The sequence below is a fragment of the Sinocyclocheilus grahami genome, unplaced genomic scaffold (genome assembly GCF_001515645.1).
Source record: "Sinocyclocheilus grahami isolate Dianchi unplaced genomic scaffold, SAMN03320097.WGS_v1.1 scaffold67.1, whole genome shotgun sequence".
Classification (NCBI taxonomy): Eukaryota; Metazoa; Chordata; class Actinopteri; order Cypriniformes; family Cyprinidae; genus Sinocyclocheilus; species Sinocyclocheilus grahami.
The window spans coordinates 491570-518563 of record NW_015505246.1 but is presented as its reverse complement, the minus strand read 5'-3'; the positions used below and the strand labels follow the sequence as shown (position 1 = coordinate 518563).

Sequence of the window (26994 nt, the reverse complement as noted above, 5' to 3'; positions counted from 1 at the left end):
AAATGAAATCTTTTGTAATGTTATATATATATATATGTTTTACTGTCACTTTTGACCAATTGATTGCATATTTGCTGAATAAAAGCATTACATTTACATTTAGTCATTTAGCAGACGCTTTCATCCAAAATGACTTACAAATGAGGACAATAGAAGCAATCAAAACCAACAAAAGAGCAATAATATGCAAGTGCTAATTAATGTAAATGTAAACACACACACATTTGAATGGTAGTACATCATGGTGTCTGTTTAAATATTAAGCAGCGCAACTGTTTTCAACATGGATAATAAGTAATGCTTTTTGAGCAGCAAATCAGCATATTAGAATGATTTTTGAAGGATCATGTGACATTGAAGACTGGAGCAATGGCTGCTGAAAATTCAGCTTTGTATCAGAGGAATAAATTACATTTAGTCATTTAGCAGACGCTTTCATCCAAAATGACTTACAAATGAGGACAATAGAAGCAATCAAAACCAACAAAAGAGCAATAATATGCAAGTGCTAATTAATGTAAATGTAAACACACACACACATTTGAATGGTAGTACATCATGGTGTCTGTTTAAATATTAAGCAGCGCAACTGTTTTCAACATTGATAATAAGTAATGCTTTTTGAGCAGCAAATCAGCATATTAGAATGATTTTTGAAGGATCATGTGACATTGAAGACTGGAGCAATGGCTGCTGAAAATTCAGCTTTGTATCAGAGGAATAAATTACATTTTAAAATATATTACAATAGAAAACAGTCATTTTAAATTGTAATAATATTTCACAATATTAGTGTTTTATTTTATTTTGAGCACCTAAATGCAGCCTTGGTGAGCATAAGAGACTTCATTAAAATATTTAAAGATTGTAATTGTTTACAAACTTTCAACAAGTCCTGCATGTGAGATATACACACACATCATACGTCTAGATAATTGTCTTCAGAGGTCTACACAGAATAAGTAAATGTACATAAATGTAACAAATGATGTAGTGTCAGGTTTTAAATGTCAACTTTTTATTTTTTTTCAGCATGGGTGGAAAATTGTACATAAACATTTCACAGTAGTCATAACATTTCTGCTCTCTGTAACATGGACTAGTAACTCATCTGCTTGGGACAACAAATCAAACTATTTCTTTTATTGTTTTGACACATGAAAATACTAGTAATGAAATGCAGATACATGTACAGTTCTGTAAATTCGCTTTTAGAAAAGCAAGAACTTTTTCTTTAGCCGATTTCAGATGTAAATATGTGCATTCAAAATATTTGATGTATAAAAAAAATCCACGGCAAATATTTGCCACAAAGCTATGTTGTGCCACAAAGTAAATCTCCTCCAAAGACATTAATCCCAGTGCTGGGAGGCTTTGTGGATACAGCCAGGCTGTGCCCAATGCTTCATTTGTTCACTAAACATGAGAGTGAAAACATGCAACAGAAGAATTGATTAGTTGTTTGATGCAGGCAAAGTGCTGGATGTCCTTCTCCTCCCGAGGAGATGTGAACATATTGACATCAGAGCAGTGGTTCTCCGTTTCAAGGGTTCAGAATGGATCCATCTGAAAATTAAACGCTCAGGATCTCCCCAGAATTTTTTGCCATGCTGCTTGGAACCGTTTTAGGCTTTAGTGGTGCCAGACTGTGATGCCTGTTGACTGTGCAGCTGCTGAAGCTTCATATTCATGACTTCCACAACAGCTGTTGGAGGCAGATGCAACTTGTATTAAATGCATTTATGATTTGTGCAGGGGTTTTGTAAAAGATAAAAGTAAGTGAAATCACCTTGTTTCATAGCATGTTTTTCTTGTAGGGCAGGCTGAATTTTCTCAATTTGTTTTGTAAGGAAGTCGATTTTGCGCTTAAAGAACTCTTTGCCATCCTCGACATTCTGAAAAGACAAAAAAATAGTGACATTTATTTGGAAATGTTTTCAAACTATTATAGAGATATGCAAAATCTTGGCTCACCTTCTCCACAAAATAACCTGTTCCGACATCCACTAAGACATGATCCACATCATTCAGTTTTCCAGGCACATACATCTGCAATGCATGTTAAGGGAACATCTTATCTGAGATTAATACAAATGAATTACATAAACACCAAACTGTGGTACTTTTTGAGGGTCTGATGATGGATTGATATTTTCTGAGACAACATTAATCAGTCATCACTCAGCTGAGCTGTTGAAAGGATACAGAACTGGTGAGTGGGACAAGGAGTTCTTTTCCTGAGGGGGGAAAAAGTTAAATGAATTCAGTGAACAGATTAGATTTAGCTAAAGATGTAACAGTGGAATAAATCAATTTATTTCAAATGAGCGTCATATAAAGTATAGCAGTAATAATCACCTTCATTGCTTTTGTTAAGTACATTCAAACTGTCTTTGGCCTCCACATATTTAGTTTGGACGACTTTCAACTGGCCTATGGATGATGACAGGAACTCTGTTTCCTAGAAAACAAATTCATGTCATTTTGTTTAACATGGCTCCAATAAATTGCAGTTTACTGGGGAAAAAAATTGAAAAACCGTTTATTCTGCTTCTGCACACATTATCAGAGATACATCTGAGGCATGTCAGAATTTTAGATCACCCATGTCTTCTAAATCCACAGTCCTTGACTTTCTGAAGACAGTCTTCATTGTTTATGGTTGTTGCTGCTGGAACAGCCTGTCGGTTTTTCTATTAACACTTGCCCTGTTAATGCCGTTTCCCCCCATATGTTCTCTTTCATTCTTAAATGTAGTTCCTTCATGTCCACCATGTCAAGTTTAAATAACCACCACTCTAAAAAACATGCTATAAAATCACTTTATTTTGAAGCAGTTTGGCATTTGATATAACTTTAAAAAAACTTTAAAAAAACAGGAAATAAAAATGTACAAGAAAGAACTTATACATCAAAAACAAATGGGACTTTCTGGGATCTTGAGGTAACTAAATCAGCAACTGCAACCACACAACAACAACATGGCAGAAATCAAATGAGGACTTTAAAATGGCAAAACATTTTGAGCTTGTGGCATAGGCACAGGTTAGATTTAGTCCTAGATTTTCTAGATTCATTTTCATGTAGGCAGAGCTTATTCTTTGCATTGTAAACAAGCCCTGAGATTGGTTATATTATACCTTAAATAACAGACAGTTGCCTTTACACATTAAAAAATTCAGCTGTGAATAATAAAATTTCAAATTTCAAATCTGGGCTAGTGAATATACACAGGCAAACCATATGCAATGGGCGCAGCACCAATTATATGTTTTAAATGTGTGGCGTTGCGCGATTGGGCTAAATGCTGAAGAAGGGAGGAGCCAGAATTAAAATGTAAAAAATATTGAGCTTGTGTTAACCACAGACCTTATTTCAGGCACTGAACCAAAAACCCCAAGCATAAAAAAGTCAGAACAATGAAACCTTTGACTCGCTGCTATAGCACTACAGTATATAGAAATAGATTTTAAATTAACTTATGCCATAGCTCTCAAATTTCATTTGAGTTCTGCCAAGTTTTTGACATCAAATATTATTGGTTATCACAAAAAAAAAAATAAAAAAAATAAAAACCGCTGCTAAATATATCCTTTGTGTTCCATGGAAGCTAAAGATTTAGAATGATGAATGATTGGTGAACTAACTCCAAGTAATATTCTGCACATGTTGTGCTTGTACTAAGTAGGGTATATACCTCTTTCAGATGACCGTGTCCAAGCACTGCATGTAATGAGGGCATGCGAGTGACAGAACAAGACTTCAGACAAGCGATGTTCTCCCAAGGCAACCTCTGCAGGAACTGTGGAAACACAAAATATTCAGTATATTTACTCGGCTCAAAAAATTGAATTGCCTTGCAGATAAATGATGTGTACCTTATCTAAGATGAGAACTGTATGTCCCTTTGGCTCCTCCCTTCCTCTCAGTTCAGTCACACCACCCTGCAGAAGCCTCGGGAAGTCCTTGTCCTGCTGACCCATCCCCTCCACGAGGCACTGCAGGTCTGGCAGGGATAGGAGTGGAGATGCTGAGAGAACCACCTTCAGAGAAAAAGTAGTATCGAGAAGGTGTTACAGGTGGGAACATGCGACTATCAAACAAATACAGGTGCAAAGAGATGCCACATACCTTAAGAATGTCCTGCGTGATCTTTGTTCCTTTCAGTGCCTTTTGGAAGCACTTCACCTGAACTTCAAGCTCAGGGTCAGAGGACAAAGGCAGGAGTAGAGTTCGCCACACCCTTAAAGCCTCTTCCATCTCTTCTAACATTTTCTGATGGACAAATAAAGACAGCCTCACATTGTGTACCCAACATCCTTCCTTCTACATGAATCATTTTCTAATTGTCAAAGACCATATGTCTCACCTCCACACGAGCATCCAAAGCCTGTCTTCCTTCCCACCACTGCGATTTCTCAGCCACTGTGCTCACTTCCTTTTGCCCCTTCAACACTCTATCCATTTCTTCCAACAGCACAGCAACAGAGCGCTAAAAATAAAGGCAAATTGTTTGTGCAAACATCTCCCCAATGTGAAAAGAGGATCTTAATGTTTTAAATGTGTTGCATTAGGTAATAAACCAAAGTAGTGAAAGCACCAGCACACAAGTATATCTGTACCTTTCTGTCTGCAGTAGGGATTCGAACAGTGATTGGGGTAGAGCCACGCTCCAGTCGGGTCAGGAGAATAGTGCTGCCAATTTCATCAGGATACACACCCGTGAGCGACAGCATGCACACTGTTATTCCTGGAGTAAAAATACATCATTTTAAATGGTTGGTTGTTTGGGGTTTTAAACCTATGCCAGCATCTTTGGCTATTTTTATTGTAAGTAATAAGCTGAGAGAGTATAAAAGAGCAATTTAAAAACCTGTATGAATGGGGAACTATCAGGTTTTAAAAATTTGCCTTCGATAAAAGCAAGTACGGATTCAGAGCTTTTTCAAGAGTGCTTGCAGAGTAATAGAATTTCCTTAAACCAGCACTATTTCATCAAAATTAAATCATTCTGTATCATTCTTACAACACATAAACAGGGCCAAAAATTGCCTTACATTTTCTTACCACCATGAAACTATTTTGCAAATGTTTTATTACAAACAGTGCCATTCAGTGGGTCATTTTCAGCACGGCAGTTACCTGCTGGCAGATCTTTCAGCTGCTGCGTGAACTGCTGACAGTGTGTTTGTGGGAACTGTGTTGGGTGTGAGGAGGTGAAGGAAAAGATCTGCTCCAGCGCAGAGAGTTTCTGAGACTGTGTTGCCCCAGACGTTTCCTCCAGACTCAGAGCACCAAGACCTTCTGCTACATCATTACATGATTTCTTTAGCTTCCTACAGAGAAAGACAGAGAAGAGGTCCTGTGAGACAATTTTTCTGTCAACATGTCTGCATTTCATGCTAAACTGACATACCTGAACTGGCTAACCACATGACGGGTCATGTGGTGGCGAGTGGACACACCCAGTGACTGTGCATGTAGCATTGCAGTAGTGGTGGGATCCGTCTGGCCGAGTGACTGAGCGAGCAGTGAGCAGATGTGGGGAAAAAGAGAGGGAGGTGGGAAATGGTGGAGGAGGAGCCACGAGGAACGCAGGTACGACTGGACTGCCTCTACTGACAGGTCAGCTAGATATGACATAAAACAAATACATTTATAGTAATCAAGACACTCAACTTTGACAGCCCTAAATAGCAAGCACTGAAAAACATAATTTTCATTGTTCACAAACACCCTAACACCCATTCAGTTTTTTTTCTACATTTTTGCTTATGCTCACCAAGGCTGCATTTATGTGATCAAAAATACAGTAAATATAATAAAATTGTAAAATATTATTACAATTGTGCTGCTTAATATTTTTGTGGAAACCATGATACATTTATTTCAGCATTCTACAAGGTCAGAATTACAGCAGACTACAAGGTTCAAAAGAACAGCATTTACTTAAAATAGATATCTTTTGTAAAGCAGGAGTCTGTGTGGGTCAGACACGAAAGCACATGCTGGCGTTTGGGCTTCAGAGGGGGAGATGCTCCTTGGCTTCCTAATCGAGACATGGTCTCCACAGGCTCCTTGAGAAGGGCACGAGAGCTGAGGATTCCACTCAGATCATCATCTTCCTCAGGGGTGTGACCAGAGGAAGAAGGGGCAGCTGGCCGACCTTTGCGTGGTTTTATTTTAACCTCAGATTTCTGTTGCCGTCCCTGGCCAAAATCTATAAGCAGGAGAGATGAAAGTATAATAAATACTTTTTTTTTTAATTACTGTCTATAAGTCTAATTACATAAATACATTTCTATTATTTATAAAGAAATTATATTTACAACAAAAATTTATTAGTTAATGAATTTTAAAAAAAAATCATCCAATAAAACACATTTCTATTATATACATATACCTAAAATAATGCTTTCTGTTCCACCCTGCATATAAAAATCACAAATAATGACTAGAGAGGGTTCAAGGGGTCTTGTCTTAGTAATTCTGGGTGGACCTTTCACAGGGAAGAATGAGAATGTCTCTGATCACATCTTTACCTGTGCAGAGATCAAGTAAGTTTCTAACTTGATCCAGATCTAAACTACTAGCTTCATTTGCACCCTTCTTCAACTCCAGTTCTGCTTTCAACACCAACAGCTCAGCACAGCTATAAAACAAAATAACATGCGATTACAAATGCACAAACAATTTGTCTGGTATCCCAGGAGTACAGTACATCCAAACCTACTTGTCGCTTAAAAGACAAAGCATTATTTGGTTCGTGTTGTTGCCCCTCAATGTCAGAAACACATGTTTGGATCTGACCCGTCACACACATTCTGCCTCGCACATTCTCAGATATGGAGTATGTACTCACTGGCTGAGTGTCTGCAGTTTGGTGGCCAGTTTGAGAGCCTCTAGACACTGAGCTTTAGCTTCATGAACAGCCCCACTGCTGCTCCTCACGGTCACCATCCTTTCGGAGGACACTAGCACCTCACTCAGCAACAGCCACTTAAATACAACACTGTCTCCTACAGAGAGAAAACACACCAAGTTGAAAATAACCAAGAATAATTTTTAGGTAGTCAAATCTGCTTAGAAACGGTTACAGCGTGATGTACCTTGATCTACAAAGTGTGTGTCTGTGTTTGGTCCAGGGGCTCCGTAAAACCCATTGCCCAGCAACATCATCACCAGGCTGCACAAAAGCTTTAACCCTTCATATTGTGCCGTGTCTGGAGTCTTCAGACCTACAACACACACAATTTATAAATTTACTCCCGCACAGTATTAGGGCAAGTGATGTGACTAGTTTTCTGTCCATACTCAAGTTGTTCAAAAACACATTCACTACCATTCAAAAGTTTGGGATCAGTAATATTTTTTTCAGATATTAACACTTATGCAGCAAGAACACATTATAAAAGATTTCAGTTTCAAATGAATGGCAGTTCTTTTAAACCTTATATTCAAAGAATCCTGAATTTTTTTTTAATGAACGTAAGCATAACTGTTTTCAACACAAGAATATGAAATATTACTTGTGCACCAAATCAGCATATTAGAATGATTTCTGAAGGCTCATGTTACCCTGAAGACTAGAGTAATGGCTGCTGAAAATTCAGATTTGCCATCACAATAATAAATTGCACTTTAAAATATAAACATTATAATAATTGTAATAATGTAATAATACATTGTAAGAATTTCACAATGTTACTGTTTTTAACATTTATAATTAAATAAATACAGCCATTGTGACACTTTTCAAAATATTTTTTGAAAAGCTATATTAAATTGCAATATTATTGTTTTTACTGTCTTTTTGGTCAAATAAATGGAACTGTGATGAGCAAGACAGGAATCTTTCAAAACAACATTTTTTCAATAGGAAAATTTTATATTTCCTTTTTTAAAAATCAAGCAACTTTTTTCCCTAGCTCTAATGAAAGTTCATGCAAGATAATGTGTGAGCTTACACTTGAGATATAACGGTTTTGTTTGTGGTACCTAAATGTGTAATGTGTAAATTATATGAGCGCTAACCATGCTGAGTGATGCTCTGACGTAGCTGTGAGTCCAAAGTCTCTGTGTCCAGACTCAAGTATTCACTAGCTGTTTGCAGTGTTCGTGCCCTGAGCAGGTACCAGCTCTTAGAATGATGCTGAGCAGACTCCTTTATCACCTCCATCAGGCAGCACACACCACGCTCCATCTGAGAGAGAGAGATTAGTGCTACTGTGAGCAAGTATACAAATACAGTATAAAGGACAAGAGTCTACTCCTGAATTAAATTGACTAACTGGTCCACAAAATGTTATATGAACAAGCATTACCTGTCCTAAAGCATAGTGTATCTGTGCTTTCTGCAGCATAGCAAGCATGGATATAACAGATGTGCCCTCAGAGCTCGGGACAGAGGTCAAACTCTGCTCTGCTTTTTTTAACTCCACCTGAAACATGCAGACAAAGTTCTGGTGTGAACAACATGTTAAGAGCACAGAGGTAAAGTGTAAACAATTTATTCACCTGTGCAAGCTGAGGAGAGCCCAGATACAGCAAAATCCTGGCAGATTGGCAAAAGGCATTTGCACTATTCTGGGCATCGCCGAGGCTACGGAAAAGGGCAGCAGCGAGCTGATATCCCTCCAGAGCTTGCAGGTGCTAAGAGAGACGATCATTAATCAATAGGAGTCTCAAATACTTCTCTCTTGGGTATGAGTTTGAGTAAACTGATGTTACACAGACATGTGGGTGAGTAGTCTTACTTTGCCCATAAGAGTGTAGAGGGCAGCCATCAATGTCATGGAAGAAGCAGTGAGTTTAGGGTCTCTAACTGCAGGCACAGACCCCTTGAGCAGACTCCGCCACAGAGACAAACATCTGTCCAAAGGCTCACTCAGCTCTGACACACACATGATTCAACTGCATTAAATTATCCCATAAAGCAGTGCTTCTCAAATCTCTTCTGGTGTCTGAATTCTACGTTTGAGTGTATGACTTACTGCTTTGAGCTAGTAGATTGAAGCATAGTCCATCATAGACTAACTGGCTCTCTTGTGATTTCTGTTTGTCTTCATACTCCAGATCATTAGTGGGAACAGGATCCATATTCATCTCCATTTTATTCTCCTCCTGCACTGCACGCAATCGCTTCTCTGTGTCCACAGCCTGTGACATGCCAAATGAAAATAAATTGACTTTTTTCCAGTATGTACATTATGGTACAAACGTTTGGGGTCAGTAAAATTGTTAAATCTTTTTGAATATTTTGCTTTGAAAATAGAATCTATAGATTCTATCTATAATGTACACTGTGAAGCTACTGACCTCCTGCAGGTTGGTCTCAAGAGTACAGATGTAGAGCCACAGGGAGGCGTGTGCCTTCTCATCCATCAACCTATCAGCATTCTCTGCTGTCTCTGGCTCCGAATCCAGCAACCACAATGCCTCATGGGTGAAGTCAACTGCTGAGCTGATTTTACCATGAACAAAAATATCTTAAGTGCTTCATAGGTTTATATCGGATTCAAATAAGAGAAAAGCAGAAAAAGTATTTAAAACAAATATGGTCCTGTGGTCATGTTTACCCACCAGTCAGTCTGTTGGCTGAAGTCCTGATAGCACACAACCTGTGCCATCTCACTCAGATAAGTTGCCCGTCTCAGAGTGTGTGGGGTTTCTTCATGGCAGATATCCAAGAGGTCACAGAGTGTGTTGTAGCGCTCCTGGGTTGTGTCTCCAGTCTGCTCTTTATACAAACGCAACTCCTCTTCTGACAAACACATCATCACCTCCTCATCTGCTATTGCTTCTCCCAACCCATCCCTCAGAGTCCTGACACCAAAAAAAGCCCTTAATCAGCACATTCAATCACACTTAAACAATAGTACATCAGAAACCCTTTTCAATTGGCTTAGTTTAAGCTACCTTAGACGCGTGTCATCCTCTCCTGCTCGGGCAGCATCACACTTGGTTTTGACCCACAGCGAGACAGGTTCTGCCAAATGATCCAAAATCTGTGTTCCCAAAACCTGAATCCAGCGCACAATCCAGTCTAGAGCCCGCTCCAGCTGACCCCCACGCCGGCTACACTGCACTGTCAGCATGAAACAGCGGTTGACCTGAAACATCAGCATAATACATCTACAGCTGAGAGGCTTATATTTGACATTTACGCATTTAACTGAATGTACAACTTATATTTATATAGAACATATATTCAAATATTCATAATAGATCAGAGTAGACAACACACATACAAGGTACTTGACTTGAAGGGCCAAATGAGTGCTCTTTATACAAACGCAACTCCTCTTCTGACAAACACATCATCACCTCCTCATCTGCTATTGCTTCTCCCAACCCATCCCTCAGAGTCCTGACACCAAAAAAAGCCCTTAATCAGCACATTCAATCACACTTAAACAATAGTACATCAGAAACCCTTTTCAATTGGCTTAGTTTAAGCTACCTTAGACGCGTGTCATCCTCTCCTGCTCGGGCAGCATCACACTTGGTTTTGACCCACAGCGAGACAGGTTCTGCCAAATGATCCAAAATCTGTGTTCCCAAAACCTGAATCCAGCACACAATCCAGTCTAGAGCCCGCTCCAGCTGACCCCCACGCCGGCTACACTGCACTGTCAGCATGAAACAGCGGTTGACCTGAAACATCAGCATAATACATCTACAGCTGAGAGGCTTATATTTGACATTTACGCATTTAACTGAATGTACAACTTATATTTATATAAAACATATATTCAAATATTCATAATAGATCAGAGTAGACAACACACATACAAGGTACTTGACTTGAAGGGCCAAATGATTCACAAAATGTCACAATATTATATTTCTCATTTTTATTTGTTGCTAATCCCAAACAAAGTTAACAAATGACCAGAAGAAACTGTAGTTCTTACCCTATCCACAGGAAGAGAGGGTGGGCAGTCCTTACACAGCTCCTGACACACAATCACAGCCAAACCAAAGGCTCCCTCATACAGCTTCCTGTTAAACAGCTCATACACCACATTATTCACTGCACACACTAGAAGAAGAAAAAAGCAAAGTCAAATTGATATAGAATTCATTTTATGCATGTGCACTCCCTACTGTTTACAACTTTGGGGTCTGTAAGATTTTTTGTAAAAGAAATTAATATTTTGATTCAGCAAGGACACACTAAATTGATCAAAAGTGACAAAAACTTTTACATTGTTACAAAAATGTCTTTCAAATAAATGCTGTTCTTATAAACTTTCTATTAATAAAATAATCCTAAAAAAAAAAAGTATCACAATTTCCACAAAAAAATAAGCAGCACAACTGTTTTCAACCAAATCAGTATATCAGAATGATTTCTAAAGGATCATGTGACACTGATGCAATGGCTGCTTAACATTTTAAAATATATTAAAATAGAAAACCATTATTTTAAAATTGTAATCATATTTCACAAGACTTCAGTTTTACTGTATTTTATCAAATAAATGCAACCTTGGCAAGCATGAGAGTTCATGCTTTATTTGAAATAAATCTTACAAACCCTAAACTTTTGAAATATATCTACAATGGCTTCAAACATAGGTCATCCAATAAGATTTCAGCATGCGGACTTCAGGCAGATGTACCTGCTTTAAGTAAGAAATTGTCATTGTTGAGTGTCCGCAGTTCAGCAAGCATCCGTCCTGCTGTCGTCTGGCAGAACAACAGCACTCTGTCCAGAGCATCTCCCGCAGACACCTTTGGATGCAAATGTTAAATGAAGGATATGAATGTGAAACATCTAGCTGATCATAAAACTTAATCGTGGTCTCAAGACAGTTTAGCATATTACCTGAGATACATGAAGACTATCGTACGTGATAATGAAGCCCTGATAAAAACTGAAACAAAGCGAGTACTGCACCTGCTGTGAAAATGAGTCCTGGAACACAAACACAAGCTTTAAAATAAAATTCATATTCAATAATACTCATTACTGAGTAACAGCAAATTATTATATAAACTTACTTTTTGCTGTGTGAGCAGAAGTTCCTGATATTCTTCCAAAAATGATAAGCAAGCCAGCAATGTAGTTACGTCCATGCCTTTACACTGACCAGCTTCCATCGCCCAAACCACCAGCTGACAAGCCTCTAATAGGGCATGAGACTCTGCAGCCGACATGGAACGGGACAGCCCCCTGAGGGAACGTGCACTTTCAGTGAAAGCCTTGCTGCATTCACCTCCCAAGCTTAACGCACTCTGCAGCTGCACTGCATGATCTGCAAGGCTCAAAGCCAAACGCAGACCCACGTGTCTATCAACACCCTCCAAAGCACCACTTAACAGTCCAACAGCCTCGGCTGAAAACAGACTCTTGCAGAGCAGTTTACAAACCTTAAACACCACCTCACACTGCACTGCTAGCGAGAGACATGTCAGTGCAGAGTCCTGCAGATTGATTAAAGGGCTGAAGAACAGTTCTCGTAGTTCAGAGGACAGAAAACTCACATCGTCATGAGTAAAACCACCACAAGATCGTTCATATTCTACAACTGCTTCTTCTACAAACAGAGGAACTTTAGATGGAAAAGAGGCCAAGCTGGACCCCTGTTCTAGGAGTTTGAAAGTTAAAGCTTGCAGCTGACAGTGAAGCCTGTCCTGCGGAAGGAGGGTGGAACCACTCGCTCTGTTGGACTGGAAACTGTTCCACAGCACTGCGAAGCAATTCCGTACCAGAACATGGAAGTCATCTGTCTGTTGACAAAAAAAAAAAATGAAGTTTACAGAAAGCACCTTGACATATGGACACATTTTATTACATTCAAAAGAAATCAAACTGTCTCCAAGCTACCCACAATTTTTGATCAAGGCTGAAAAAACAACACAATTTTAAAATGTTTTGACCATAGTTTTAATCGTTAACTAAAACTAAAATATTAGAAACATTTTTGTTAATTAAAATAAAGCTGAAATAAAATAAACTATAAATATTGGATAAAAATTACAAAGAAAATAAAAAATGTAGTCTTGAAATTTAAAAATGCAGGAAATTTGTTTTAGATTTTTTTTTATTGGCTCGAAATAAACACAATTAACTAAAATTGTACTAAAATTTAAATAAAATAAAGTGAAACATAGAAGGAAAATACACAATTATGTAATACAAGTTTGAAAACACAAGGGTTGAATGACTATTTATCAACTCTAGGTTAACGTTACTGAATTAAAGGCATATTTCATATCATCAGCTATAAAGTCTTGTACACTTTGACATTTTTTATCATTAACTAAAACATTAGAAACATCGTACCAGAACATGGAAGTCATCTGTCTGTTGACAAAAAAAAAAAAAGAAGTTTACAGAAAGCACCTTGACATATGGACACATTTTATTACATTCAATAGAAATCAAACTGTCTCCAAGCTACCCACAATTTTTGATCAAGGCTGAAAAAACAACACAATTTTAAAATGTTTTGACCATAGTTTTAATCGTTAACTAAAACTAAAATATTAGAAACATTTTTGTTAATTAAAATAAAGCTGAAATAAAATAAACTATAAATATTGGATGAAAATTACAAAGAAAATAAAAAATGTAGTCTTGAAATTTAAAAATGCAGGAAATTTGTTTTAGATTTTTTTTTATTGGCTCGAAATAAACACAATTAACTAAAATTGTACTAAAATTTAAATAAAATAAAGTGAAACATAGTGAGCGACGCCTCGTGGTACCATCACAGAGAGGCTCAAAATCACTCTCCAGAACATTCTCGTTCACCACTCCTGGCTGGTGGAACGATCTTCCCACCCCTATCCGGAATGCTGAATCTCTAACAATTTTCAAGCGACAGCTGAAAACTCATCTCTTTCGAAGCTACTTGACTTCATCATAAGGAAAAAAAATAAATAAATGATATCTCTTTATTTATTCCTTCTCTTTCTAGCTTGTACTTATTTGAACAATGTCTAGAAACTTGGTATTACAGTCACTTCCTGTATCTGTATGCCTCTTTAAGAAGAATCGTTTTATGTATCCCCCAATTGTAAGTCGCTTTGGATAAAAGCGTCTGCAAAATGACTAAATGTAAATGTAATCACATGCAACAGCTACACAGAAAACAATTTTTACCTTCAGCTCGTCGTGAAGAACTACAGTGTCTTTTACACATGATAACTGCTGGACGTACTCCTCTGTTCTCAAGCACTTCATTATCACTGTTGTGACTGTAAAACAAACTGCTTGTTAAATGACAAGCATTTCAGATATTAGACGATTTAGTGACATGACATATACATATACACACAAACATATAACGGTCCAGACAAAATACGCAATTATGTAATACAAGTTTGAAAAGATAAAGGTCTGGATGAAAATCTACTCTGAATTAACGTTACTGCATTAAAAGTATATTCCATGATCATCAACTATGCTGTCTTGTACACTTTGTCATTTAAGTATAAACTAGCATGTTAGCTAGCTACCTTAGGCCAGCGTTAACCCACAATCCGTGTAAACAAATCAAACAAACCTGTTAGCCTGCCACCACCATGCTAGGTTAACCGGTCAAATATGGAGGAACAGCGATACTATTTTAGTGTTGTGAATTGCGTTCATGTGTGTCTCTAATTAATGTGGTTAAATAAAGGTAAAATGTGTTATTATATCCACTCGCACTTCGCCGTTATTTGAATGACAGCAGCGGAACGCAGAGTGATGTCGCGCACTTGTTTAAAATACCGCAAAGCCTATCGGGAAACTGCAGACGTCCCGGAAGTGGAGCTAATTTACCATGGGTACTGTAGTTTTTGGAATTCTAGTCGTGAGCCGTTGTGATGAATTTAAAGGTGCAATGTGTAATATTTACAACGATCTATTGACAGAAATGCAAAATAATATACATAACTATGTTTTCAGATGTGTATAAAGACCTTACTTAATTAACCGTTATGTTTTTATTACCTTAGATTGAGCAATTTCTATCTACATTCACCGCGGGTCCCCTTACATGGAAGTCGACACCATGTTTCTACAGTAGCCCTAAACGGACAAACTGCTCTACAGAGCGCGTTTCGTCACTTTGTTGTTCTTGCCAATAAAACACTGACACAATGATGAACAAGTACATTAACATTCGCAATAACATCGATTTATTGAATGATTAAGTCAATATAATTCCTTAATTTACCATTGTAAAGAAATCTCATTGCTCTCTGCTGTCTTTACTGACAACATCTTTACCTGTGTAGGCCACCGTAGCTTCTCTAAAGGGAGGGGTGAGCGGGGACTGAGCCGTTGGTTGCAATTCGCAATCTCACCACTAGATGCCGCTAAAATTTACACACTGCACATTTAAGTATTATTAGTCATTCAGAAATAGAAACGGACAACAGAATGTGACCTGCTAACTGAACTAAAATTAAAAGATGAAAGAATAAAATATTTTTTTGAAATTTTTAATGGCACTTTTATTATTGAAGCAAAAGCAAAGCAATTACACTATTAAAGGTTTTGGAATAAAATTGTTCAGGTCATACCTCAAACATAACTTGAAGTCACTGTTTAAAAAAAAGACATCACTGAGGTTTTAGTTAGCATTACAGCTGCTTAAAAATTCACAAAAATCTAATAATTTTAAACGCACACTTTATTTTACTCATAAAAGGACATTCTCCAATTCTCTTAATTAGAGTTGTTCAGTTTATCAACCTTTTTTAGGAGAAAGAAGGCTGTGTGTTAATCATATATATTAATATGCATAAAATACAGCACAATATTTACAACAATCATGTAATCCTGTATTTCAATGTTTTTATTGCTAGCTTAGAATATACATTTTAATGACTTTGGCACAATTTAAGATGTACAATAAAAAATGCAAAAACAAGATATTACAATAGCAAACTCCCAGAGAGCCTCTCTCTCTTGAAATTAAATCTACTCAGAATGTTCCTTTTCGATTTCGTCTTTGACATGCAAAGGGTTATACACCGTTGTTGTGGCACCTTTGAAAAGAGGATTCTGGACCTGTACAGAACAAACAGACATTTGATTGTTACGCGGTCATTCTGTAAATGATTTGATTTCACAATGAAACAAACAATATGTTGTCTACACAGGTTATAATTTGCTCTACATTTAAAGCCTACAAAGCTAACTGTGTTTACATATGTGTTCTACTGAAGAAACAAAGTCACCTACATCTTGAATGCCCTTGGGGTAAGCAGATAAACATCACATTTTCATTTTTGGATGAACTATCCGTTTAATAATACAGAGTGTCTTTGCATGTACATCACCTCTTTCCATTCGGTCTGTTTCTGTGCTTTGACAAAGTTCTGATATTCTCTAATGTCGTACAGCTCCAGCAGGCAACGGTAAATAATGATTATTATAATGCCAATAAAAATGATGCTTGACACAGAGATGCCAATTATAAGTGTAGTCTTATCAACAGAACCTACAGAGACAAAAAGAACAAACATTTAACATTCACAGTTACATCAATTCTGTGTCATATATGAGTTTAAGAGTGCGCTTATTTTACAGTCTTGTCAAATGAACTTAAAGTAGATTGTAATACATACGAGGCAGGTCTGCATATCGAAGCACAATTTTGCCGTCATCAAGTTTCACATCATATGACATGGTCGCTTCATATGTGCAACGCAGCTCATGAGTGCCATCAAGACGAGATACTGTAGCATTCAAACATTCTACAGCACAGACTTTGGGATCAGGAGTACCAGGTTCTACATGACATCCCACACAGCTCCTGCAGACATATTAAAACAAAGACATATTTGTCAGACACTTTTATCCAAAGTGATTTTGCATTTGTAGTACATTGCATTCAAGGTATTTTATCAGTTCATGCATTCCATGGGAATCAAACCTATGACTTTGGTGTTGCAAGCAGTGTTACTTTAGTATAATTAAGATACTATTATAGTTTTTATTAATATTTTGAATTAGTTTGTAGTTTTGTATTTTCTGTTTTTTAATATACCTATAAAGGTTTTGTTCGTTTTGATTTCAGTTTTACTTTGAGTTATTTTAATACATCAATTTAAACTAAGGAAATGAAATATATCAAGATCTTTTCTTCTTTTTTTTACCAAACAGAGTCCATTATACAGTCTGTTCCAGTCTAAGTGGGTAGCTGGAATAAGCCTCACAATGATTCACAATTCAAAAGTCTTGCTACCCAGCACTATGATCATTATAAGGTCTATGGAAGAGAAAACTGAAATTGTGACTTCACACAAAACCCACACACAAATGCACACCTCACTAAAAATAATCTTAGTATATATTAGTATTACATATTAGTTCACAGGAAGAGACAGATACTCACTTCAACAGCATGCACTCATCAGTGAATGCAGAGCAGTGCTCTCCCTTGAAGCCTTCGTTACACTGACAACGGTTGCAAGTGCATTTGCCTTGACCGCTGCAAAGTCCTTTGTCATTCATACACTTGTCTTGGCTAGGTGAACACTCGCATGCAGACCCCGTGTAGTCTTCAGTACAGTGACATGTCCCACACTTACATCTGCCTTTACCTATGACAAACGCACAGAGGGGTAGATAGTGAGTTTTGAATCTGAAATGTAAAAAAAGAAAGAAAGAAAGGCAACATTTTTGTGCCAGTCCACAGGACTTACCATTACAGAGATGGTTATTATGGTATTCACAACTATTGTCATCACATTCGCAGAATTTCCCACTGTAATGGCCGTGACACACACACTTGCCACACTCACAGGTGCCATGTCCACTGCAAACCAGTGAGCCGTTGTCAGGCCGACAGGATGCCAGCATGTTGATGATGGAGTCCGCATCACTCTGTTGCACACACTCGCAGCGCTGACCCAAATGCCCTTCATCACAGCTAATAAACACATCACACACACACTTTACAAATTAAAAAATGTAAACTGCAAGGCATACAGTATTTGCCAGTACGCACCAGCATTTAAAGCTTTTCAATCAAATAAGGTGTTCATTCGAAAGAGCTTTTTAAATAAATCAACATAACAATCAAATCACATCATATCACACATCATTCCGACCCCATATTATATTTTCTTACTTCTGTGAAACACAAAAGGTGACACAATACTGCCAACCCACAAAAAAGCACCACAAGATATCATAAAAGTAGTCTTTTGAAGACGTTATTGAGTATTAGACTGACCTTTAAGTTGCTAGTAACTGAAAATCTCATGAAAATAACAAGTTTGAAATATCTGACACTTAGCTTCTCATGTGTCATGTGACTAATCAAGACACATAAGTGACAAATGTGACTGGAAATGCCATTTTAAGACCTGCTGATGACTGTAATAGCAAATTAGATACATTCATTGTGCTTTTCTGTCTTTTTCGGAGCTTGGTAGTAATAATAAAATATTGTTGATTAGCCTTTCAGCTAACTTGGGTACATATATGAATGTACATGTACACTGACATTTCTTTGTAAGAAAATAATACAGGGCTGGAACAACATGATGACAAAATGTCAATTGTTTTTAATTATTACTTCAAGTTCAAAGATCCTCTAATCAAGTGGTCTGTTAGCTGATGCAGTTCTCTGCTGAGACGCTAGGGGTCTCTACCTGCACACGCCGCATGAGAGTGTTCCTGTACTGCTGCAGTGTTTGGAAGCCTTCTCTGGAACACCACAGTCACAGTGACACTCTGTATGCACTGTGATCTTCACCTCCTCATTGATGCCTTGCATTTTGATCCGAAATGTCTGAGGCTCCTTCAGACACGCAGACGCATTCAAACGTACATTGAACGCAATCTATAAAATCATTAAACGAAAAGAAAAAACAAAACTTCTTCAGGCTTATGAGATATAACAACAAATGTTTCCTGGTTGCTGATAATTCAGATGAAACCACTGATGGTGGTGCTTACCTGCTCATGCTTGATGCCTTGACACACTCCTTTCTCCTTCCATTCACTATCTGCCTGATTCCCCTTACATGTAGACTTGTAGGACACGTCCAATTCTTTTGGAGCTCCCTCCTGCTCTAACACCAGCGTGGACGACAAATTCTGGCCCACATAAACATGTATTTTCAGTATGTGTATATAAACACACAGTGATGTATGAATTATTAAAGCAAAAACATACATGTCTATGGTAAAAGTCTTTGTGTATAATTTGAATCATTATTAAATGTACATACATATGCCATATGTAATAAAAGTTTTTCAATAAGATGGCAAAAAAAAAAAAAAAATTAATATCATGTGGCTTTCTGGAATGCTTGATTCTAAAAGGTTAAATGTTTAATTCTGTGGTCCAATATTTGGATAATGATCACTAAACTGTATAATTGACTATTATTCCTGGCAAGCAATTTCTTACACTGTGCTAGTTTATTGTCTCTCATATGATCACAACAAGATCATTTAAACTCAAATCATTTAATTTATTATGGCAGTTATTTATTTGCTATATAGGTCATTTAATACACAATACACAGTTTCAGTTCATTTAGTAAACGATTTAACCATTTAAGCAGAAGTGGAAAACAGGGTTGCGGGGAAATGCTGACCGTTTTGTTCTAGCAGCCACTTGTAATCAGTTAGTTAAATGGGAAGTAGAGCCAGTGCACAAGCCAACATCACTAAACAAGGTCAAAACATTAAATTATGAAAACACTCACCCCATATGCTTCAGAGATGAGATCCACAACATTACTTGAGTCATTCTTTAATACACCAACCACTGACTGAGGAATCAATGCACTCAGTGCCTGTGAATGTTTGTGTGTATGAATGATGGAAAAGAGAGAGAATAATTCTATTTTAAAAACTCACTTAAATTATTATTATTAAATCTATTTATACAATACCAATATCAATACCAATAACGACTCTTATGTTTACCAGTGGTACACTCTCAGAAAAAAACTTTTGAAAAGGTACTGCTCCGGTGACAGCTTTTTTGCCTTTTTTCCTGAGAGTGTACATTTATTTTATACCATGATCAAATTAAATTCGCAATAAGTTATAAGAGTTTACTGTCACTTTTAATAAATGTAATGCATTCCTGCTGAATAAAAGTGTTTTTCTTTTAAAAAACACACACACACACACATTTACTGACCCCACACATTTAAACAGCAGTACATATAGCTCCCCAAACCTTATATGCTGGATAGATGTCCTCAGTCACAGCAAATATGAGCTGAATATTGTTATCCTGCAGAACTCTAGACACATGGCCCACTGATGGGTAATCCTATAGGACAATTTAAAAAGATTTGATGTCTTCATATACAAACTATACCACTTAAATTCCTCTTTAGATTAATTTTCTATTTTTTGGCATCCATCTACAACAGAAAATACAAAGAATGTTCATTAAATGTGCAATACTCACATAGGCTCTTCCATTATAGGAACCATTATCATTGAGATGACACTGTCCATTATGTGGCTGAAAGACACCACCTAGTCGTCCATCTCCTGCCATGTGGAAAGTATCATCAGATGTATAAACCAGAATCCGTGTCACATCACCCCACTTGATCTTATCCTGCGGTGAGAAATGGAAAAAATAAGCATTTTCATGTAGCTACTATGAAATGATCAGTTCGAATCAGATTTTTCTCAGGTAACACACAGTTTTCACCTTACAGACCGCAGCCTGCATGATGGCATCCAGACCAGCCTCAGGAGCGTCCAGGTTGCCAGAGATATCTTGTTTGCTAACTTCTCGTTCAAACTCCCTGGCATCGTGAGTCAGGGGTAGGACATTCTTAAAACTGAAAGCCGGTTGGCAGGTATCTATGCGATTGGGGCAGGGGTTCCGACGTCTTGCCTTCACCTGACTGACATACGGCAACATCTCCTTATCAACAAAAGACCCGAAACCTGAAAGATGGAGGAAGAGCTTAGGATGCATGACAGTAATGTAGCTCTATTTCTTTAAATTGCAGTTCAAATAATTCTATTTAATTGAATTTTTTTTAATTAAGTATATTTTTAGGATCAGTAAGATTTTTTTTATCTTTAGAAGAATTTATTTAATCAAAAATACAGTAAAACAGCAATACTGTGAAATATTTAATAGGATTTCAAGAAATAGTATAATTTAAAATAACAGTTTTTTATTTTAATATATTTTAAAATGCATTCCTGTATTGCCTTCAGGCAAAGCTGAATTTTCAGCAGCCATTACTCCACGTTGATGCCTTGACACTACTACTTATTTACATTACTTCAGTGTCACATGATCCTTCAGAAATTAGTTTAATAGGTTGATTTGATGCTTAAGAAATTATGTTGATGAACAGTTCTGCAGCTTAATTTTTTTGTGGGAAGCGCAATACTTTTTTCAGGATTCTTTAATGAAAGCTACAGAATTAAACAATAAAAAAAAAAATTATTAGTAGCATTATAAATTACTTTACTGTCATACTTGCTGAAGAAATATTTTTTTTGCAAAAAGATTTTTGAACAGTAGTGCACATCAAAATAAAAAAAATAATAAGAACTTTTTTATTTTCAAGCAAGTCTATAACTGAAGAAATATTTTCAGGCAGAGTATAACTAGAAATTAATATATTAATAATATATAATAAATAATAATAATATATTAATAATTAATATAGAAATTAGTATAGACATTTCCATAACTTTAATTTATTCACTATATCTTTTTCAGACTGGGAATACACAAATGTGCAACCTTTTTTATTGTCTGTAATACAGTAGTTCAGATTTCTTTGCGCTTTCAAAAATTGTGAATTACTATTATTTATTAACGATGATGAAAATTCACCATTGGTCAGTCACCATTGATATTAGCATTTCAGTTAGCGTATAGTCTCACCGATCCGGACGGTGTCTGTGATGTCCTTCAGCTTCTTGAGGATTTTCTGCCCCAGGGTTTTAATTTGCTCCAGATCATCTTTCATGGAATAGCTCAGATCCATCAGGTAGTACAGATCTATAGGGTAACCTACAGCCCTCCTAAACTCAACTCTGAATTCAAATGGAACTCCTGCACATTTAAAAGAAACAACCAGAGAAAACAATTTAGGGACTGCAGAAATATGGTTGTTTTGTATATAGTTTGTGCTAATTGCTTTATTTGGCCAATTTCTATTATTTGTATGTGCAAGATACATATGACTGTGCATCTTTGCTGTATAATGTTACATCTGCATACTAAGGTGTATAATTACACTGAAGTGTAAATGCTCTGCACATGGCTTTAAGCTTATGTTCCAATATGTTGCAACATGCTGCTGTATGTCTGAGCAGAAGTCTTATGCTCACCAACTCTGAGTTTAATGTTGATATTTTGAGGTCTGAGTTGGACCACATTTTCATGATCGCTGCTGAGGTCACTGTTCTTCACATAGGTCAAGGGATGTTTTCCAGGATTGATCACATGATCCCCTTTACATCTCCTGGCCTTCAGAGCCTCGGGAGAATCACATCGCCGTTCATTTGACTCACCTGGTTTTAGAAAGTCCTGCATTACAAGGAAATTTGCATTACAAGCACAATCATTTATTAAATAATCACAAAGAAATGGCACGCAACACATTGAATTAACATAACATTTTGAAGTAGAAAAGCCATTTTCTTGAAAAATATTCTCTAATAATCTTATTAACACTATTTTATTTAAAAAATGTATTTTTTACAGTTTACAGAGTGATTGAAAATTGCATTCTTGATGTGTCTTTTACTTTGTGGTTTTATTTTGCAACTTGTTACTTAAAATTGTGCTTCGCATGGTAACATCTAAATGAACTTGTTTTCTTCAAGTGAAAATGTTGTACTTAAAATGTTATAACAGTATATATTAACTGAATCAACCTACACCGAATCACATTAAGGGTCCATTTAGAAAAAATTATTTAAGCTAACAACTGTTTTTACTTTTAAAATTTAGGAGGGAGGTGTTATTCTTGTTAAAGTTTAATAACTGATTTCTTAGTATTATCAAATTGTTGATTTTAGAAATGGTTTATAAATGTGATAACTGTCCGTTTGATCGTTTTCATGATTTTAAAAATGCACACATAGTAAATGTATATAATATAAAGCAGTCTAATTTTGCAGGCTCTGAAGGCTTCCGAAATAACTAAAAGTACTTTGAGCTTACCCTATTTTAGATGTTAAAAAGCTGGAAATAGTAGATGAGACGTACACAACAGATAAGCTACAGCAGCTTGCATGTAGTGTTGTAACTACGGTGGCTGAGAGAGCTCAACGTGCTGCAACTTCAGAAAACACATGCAAATCGAAAAAGCACCAGCAAATTAAGAGAACATCTTCATCAGTTTGACAGCAGGTGCTGCAAATGCTCACAACGCAAACAAATAAAGATTTGTATTTGCAGCGCGTGTCTTTGTTTGGTTGTGTTGTGAGTATTTGTAGAGTGTGTGTTGTCAAATTGATGAAGTTGCTTTCTTAATTTGCAGGTGCTTTTTTCTATTTGCAGTGCATTTCTTTATTTGGTTGTGTTGTGAGCATTTGCAGTGCATGTGTTGTCAAATTGATGAAGTTGCTTTCTTAATTTGCAGGTGTTTTTTTCTATTTTCAGCGCGTTGGGCTCTCTCGGGCACCGTATGGCACACTTAGTTTAGGAAACAGCTGACAGACAATACCATGAACATCACCACGTGAGAAAAGTGTAAAAATGCATTATGGTAAGAGCATGAACTTCTGAAGAAGCAGCTGGTTAGTTTGCACAGAAAAACATGCTCAGCCACAAGTACCACAGCAGGAAAAGAGTCTTCAAAAGGGCACCAAAAGCAATGTGCAACCTTTTGTCAGGGTTTAATGTATAATGTATAATGATCTCTTTTCTCAGTTTTCTCCAGCTGACAAAGACTGACATCTTCTCTTTCCTGATCATGGGAGACGGTTGAATTAAATTACAAACTGATTCATTTACATGATATAACTTACCGTCTGTGTGCACCATGCACATCCAGGACTCCTTATACATTCAGAGCATGAAGAGTGAGATTGACAAAGTGGTTCCTGCCCTAAAATGCACATATACAGATCATTTCAAATATAAAGGCACCAAGACTGTTTTAAATTTTTTTTTAAAGTCATGGATGTGATTAAAGAGACCAAGTGCATTACCGAGTATACACCTCTGTCCCAAACAGTGAAAGAGAACCGTCACAGCTATCAAAATAGCCTTCATCTGCAGAGAAAGGAAAGTTGTATTATACTTCTGAGGTTACAATGACAAAAGGTTCATTTTGAGCTCATTTTATTAACATTTCTTCATTTTTAACATTTTCATATGAAATATACCTGTACTAATACTTTCTCCATGATACCATCCATTTAGTAAAAGCACATTAATACAGCATAAAAGTTCTTATTTAGCCTAACACTAATGTATTTATATGTACATAACATTTAATCAAAACCATTTTTTACACAAATTATGTTTCTCTTTCAATGTTAAATAAAAAGAAATATTCTTTCAACTGTCAAGTTCTTTGGGACCAGAAACAAATCACATTGTGATGTTCTCTTTTTAACATTTTACAAAAAAAAAACAGAATTTCTACACTTGCGTGACATACTACACCATATGACCAGCACAGGAATAAAAGAAAAAGAGCTAAATATATAAAAAAGCACCACTGCACCTCCACCAGACCACATACTGTTCCTCTTTTTATGCATGAGAACGTACTCAACAGCAGACACCTGACAATGAGTCAGGCATTACAAGATGGAAGTTTGCAAGCAAGGCGGCAGACAGACATACAAAATACAAAACCACAGAATGTCACCGTTCCTCTTTTGTAATTGTCGTTCATCATTTATCCAGCACAGAGTCATAGACCGGGTGAGAGACAAATAAATGAAAACACACATTCTTCTTGCATACTCAATAAGTAGGACTTGGTAGAGGTGCAACCACTTTTCTTTTTTAAATAGGAAGTAAAAACAGAACATACTCAAATTTTTAGGTGTGGGTTGACCCTATTTCAGTAACGGAAATGTTCAGAGAAGAAACAGACAGAAAGAGTAACTACACCTGATGGAGTTTCATTATATAATTTAGTAAAGCAAATAGTAGGCTATTCTAACAGAGCACAAAGCTAAAAATCAAGTTAACTTACAGATTTTCTTATATATTCCATATTGTAGACAACAGCTAAAAATGATAAAGAAAGCAGATTTTTTTTTTTACAATAACCTAATTAAATAGAGAACGAGTATATTTGTTTTAAAAGTTTTAAAAGTAAATGTATTTTGTTGTTTTTATAATTAGAAAAGCTTTAAATTGTTTTGGGGTAAAGTTACCACTTTTAATAAACTTGACCGTTTTCAAGGTACTGTATGATGGTACTATAACTAATTGATTAAGCTAAAAACAATATGAATGTCTAGTTAAGAAATTACAGCTCAAGTTCCTCATGTACATGGTATTTTCATATATTATATGGTAGAGTTAATGTCATTACTGTCAAGTAGCCTAAACACAAAGTTTTTAACCCTTTGAAAAACTGAAAATGCCAAATCTCAATTTAACTATATAGGCTATTTATTTAATTAATGTATTAATTAATTTATTTTCTTTCTTTAAAACAAAGTGGTACGCCCAACCAATAATTAAATTTTAAACATCAAGTTTTAGGCCACCAGCACCACAGAAATGGGCTTTTCTGCAAATTAACTTGTTACTTTTCAAACTGTTAGAAACTAAAACGGTCAAGCATTAACAAAAACCTAACCGTTTATAAAGCGTTCATGTTAAAGAGTTAAACGAAATTTATAATCATTTTCTAATAATTCGAAACGAGTCTCTTACCATAAATGGGAGATGTCGTGCGGAGCGTGTGAAAGCGCAGCCAAAGCGTCACTTGAGGCGTCACCATCATCCTCATCAGCATGTCTATGGCTGTGTCTCAAAACCTAGTGAGCTTTATACCTAGTAGCAAGCATGTTTGGTCGTTACAGACAGGTGCAACATATTTGAGCAGGTATCGCGGCTATGAGCCAAAAATAAATAAATAAATAAATAAATAAATACTACGCGTGTATGTGATTCCCAAAAATGTTGCGCGCCTATAACTAATAATTCGAAACGAGTCTCTTACCATAAATGGGAGATGTCGTGCGGAGCGTGTGAAAGCGCAGCCAAAGCGTCACTTGAGGCGTCACCATCATCCTCATCAGCATGTCTATGGCTGTGTCTCAAAACCTAGTGAGCTTTATACCTAGTAGCAAGCATGTTTGGTCGTTACAGACAGGTGCAACATATTTGAGCAGGTATCGCGGCTATGAGCCAAAAATAAATAAATAAATAAATAAATACTACGCGTGTATGTGATTCCCAAAAATGTTGCGCGCCTATAATGTTTAAACATGCTGTCTAGCCAGGCAGCGCACTAGGATTTGAGACACAGCGTGTCGATCACATCACAATACAGGCGTGTAATACAGGAATAATGTGGTCACTTTACTTTACCTCTTCCTCTTCCTCTCTAGATTTTATCTGTCTGTGCTCGTCTGTCTTTTGTAACTTTCCCCTCACAAGCCAAATGCAACACGCTTTAAAGGGGTCATATGATGTTGCTAAAAAGAACATTATTTTGTGTATTTGGTGTAATGAAATGTGTTTATGCAGTTTAAGGTAAAAAAAACACAATATTTTCCACACAATGTACATTATTGTTGCTCCTCTATGCCCTATTTTTACAAAGCTCATCGGTCTGAAAAGCGAGGTGTGCTGTGATTGGCCAGCTATCCAGTGCGTTGTGATTGGCCGAATACCTCAAGCGTGTGACGGAAATGTTACACCCCTTACCATACTGTGATGCCCTGTCCCGGCCGGAGTGATGAGACAAAAACATTAAAACCCATTATAAACGAGGCATTTGTTGCATTCAGTGGGGAAATATTAGAGGAACGGCCGGCGGATTCGACGAAGGAGCGGCCGGCGGGCTTGTAGCAACTACATGTGACTACCCCGGGCCGGACTC

At 36.7% G+C, this 26994-nt stretch overlaps 3 protein-coding genes across 4 annotated transcripts; all 3 read right to left on the bottom strand.

Annotated features, from left to right (window-relative positions):
• Positions 1-959: 959 nt before the first annotated feature.
• Positions 960-2731, bottom strand: pfdn5 (prefoldin 5). Its single transcript, XM_016272087.1, has 6 exons — positions 2708-2731; positions 2359-2461; positions 2206-2237; positions 1975-2049; positions 1790-1895; positions 960-1705 (listed from the first exon to the last, which is right to left on the bottom strand). The coding sequence occupies exons 1-6, from the start codon at positions 2729-2731 to the stop codon at positions 1626-1628; spliced, it is 420 nt and encodes a 139-aa protein (XP_016127573.1). The 3' UTR covers positions 960-1625.
• A 114-nt stretch (positions 2732-2845) lies between these two features.
• Positions 2846-14714, bottom strand: LOC107585178 (separin-like). The gene is made up of 27 exons (XM_016272086.1): positions 14520-14714; positions 14117-14223; positions 13295-13315; positions 12010-12738; positions 11834-11923; positions 11628-11739; positions 10917-11044; positions 9919-10112; positions 9583-9825; positions 9319-9463; positions 8994-9159; positions 8757-8893; positions 8518-8652; positions 8325-8441; positions 8035-8203; positions 7110-7238; positions 6863-7019; positions 6543-6652; positions 5975-6220; positions 5417-5630; positions 5143-5336; positions 4623-4750; positions 4370-4492; positions 4132-4275; positions 3879-4043; positions 3698-3802; positions 2846-3328 (listed from the first exon to the last, which is right to left on the bottom strand). The coding sequence occupies exons 2-27, from the start codon at positions 14195-14197 to the stop codon at positions 3218-3220; spliced, it is 4293 nt and encodes a 1430-aa protein (XP_016127572.1). The 5' UTR covers positions 14198-14223; positions 14520-14714; the 3' UTR covers positions 2846-3217.
• Positions 14715-15727: 1013 nt separating this feature from the next.
• LOC107585205 (integrin, beta 7) lies at positions 15728-26140 on the bottom strand. 2 transcript variants are annotated; one of them, XM_016272114.1, is made up of 16 exons: positions 26110-26140; positions 24128-24191; positions 23945-24024; positions 22298-22496; positions 21849-22019; positions 20646-20887; positions 20394-20549; positions 20157-20252; positions 19675-19764; positions 18917-19057; positions 18610-18800; positions 17656-17882; positions 17346-17553; positions 16576-16763; positions 16288-16448; positions 15728-16015 (listed from the first exon to the last, which is right to left on the bottom strand). In XM_016272114.1, exons 1-16 carry the CDS (start codon positions 26110-26112, stop codon positions 15926-15928), a joined length of 2307 nt encoding a protein of 768 aa, XP_016127600.1. In that variant the 5' UTR covers positions 26113-26140; the 3' UTR covers positions 15728-15925. The 2 variants fall into 2 exon arrangements, with proteins under 2 accessions (XP_016127600.1, XP_016127599.1); XM_016272113.1 differs by lacking the exon at positions 26110-26140 and adding an exon at positions 25821-25884.
• Positions 26141-26994: the final 854 nt, after the last annotated feature.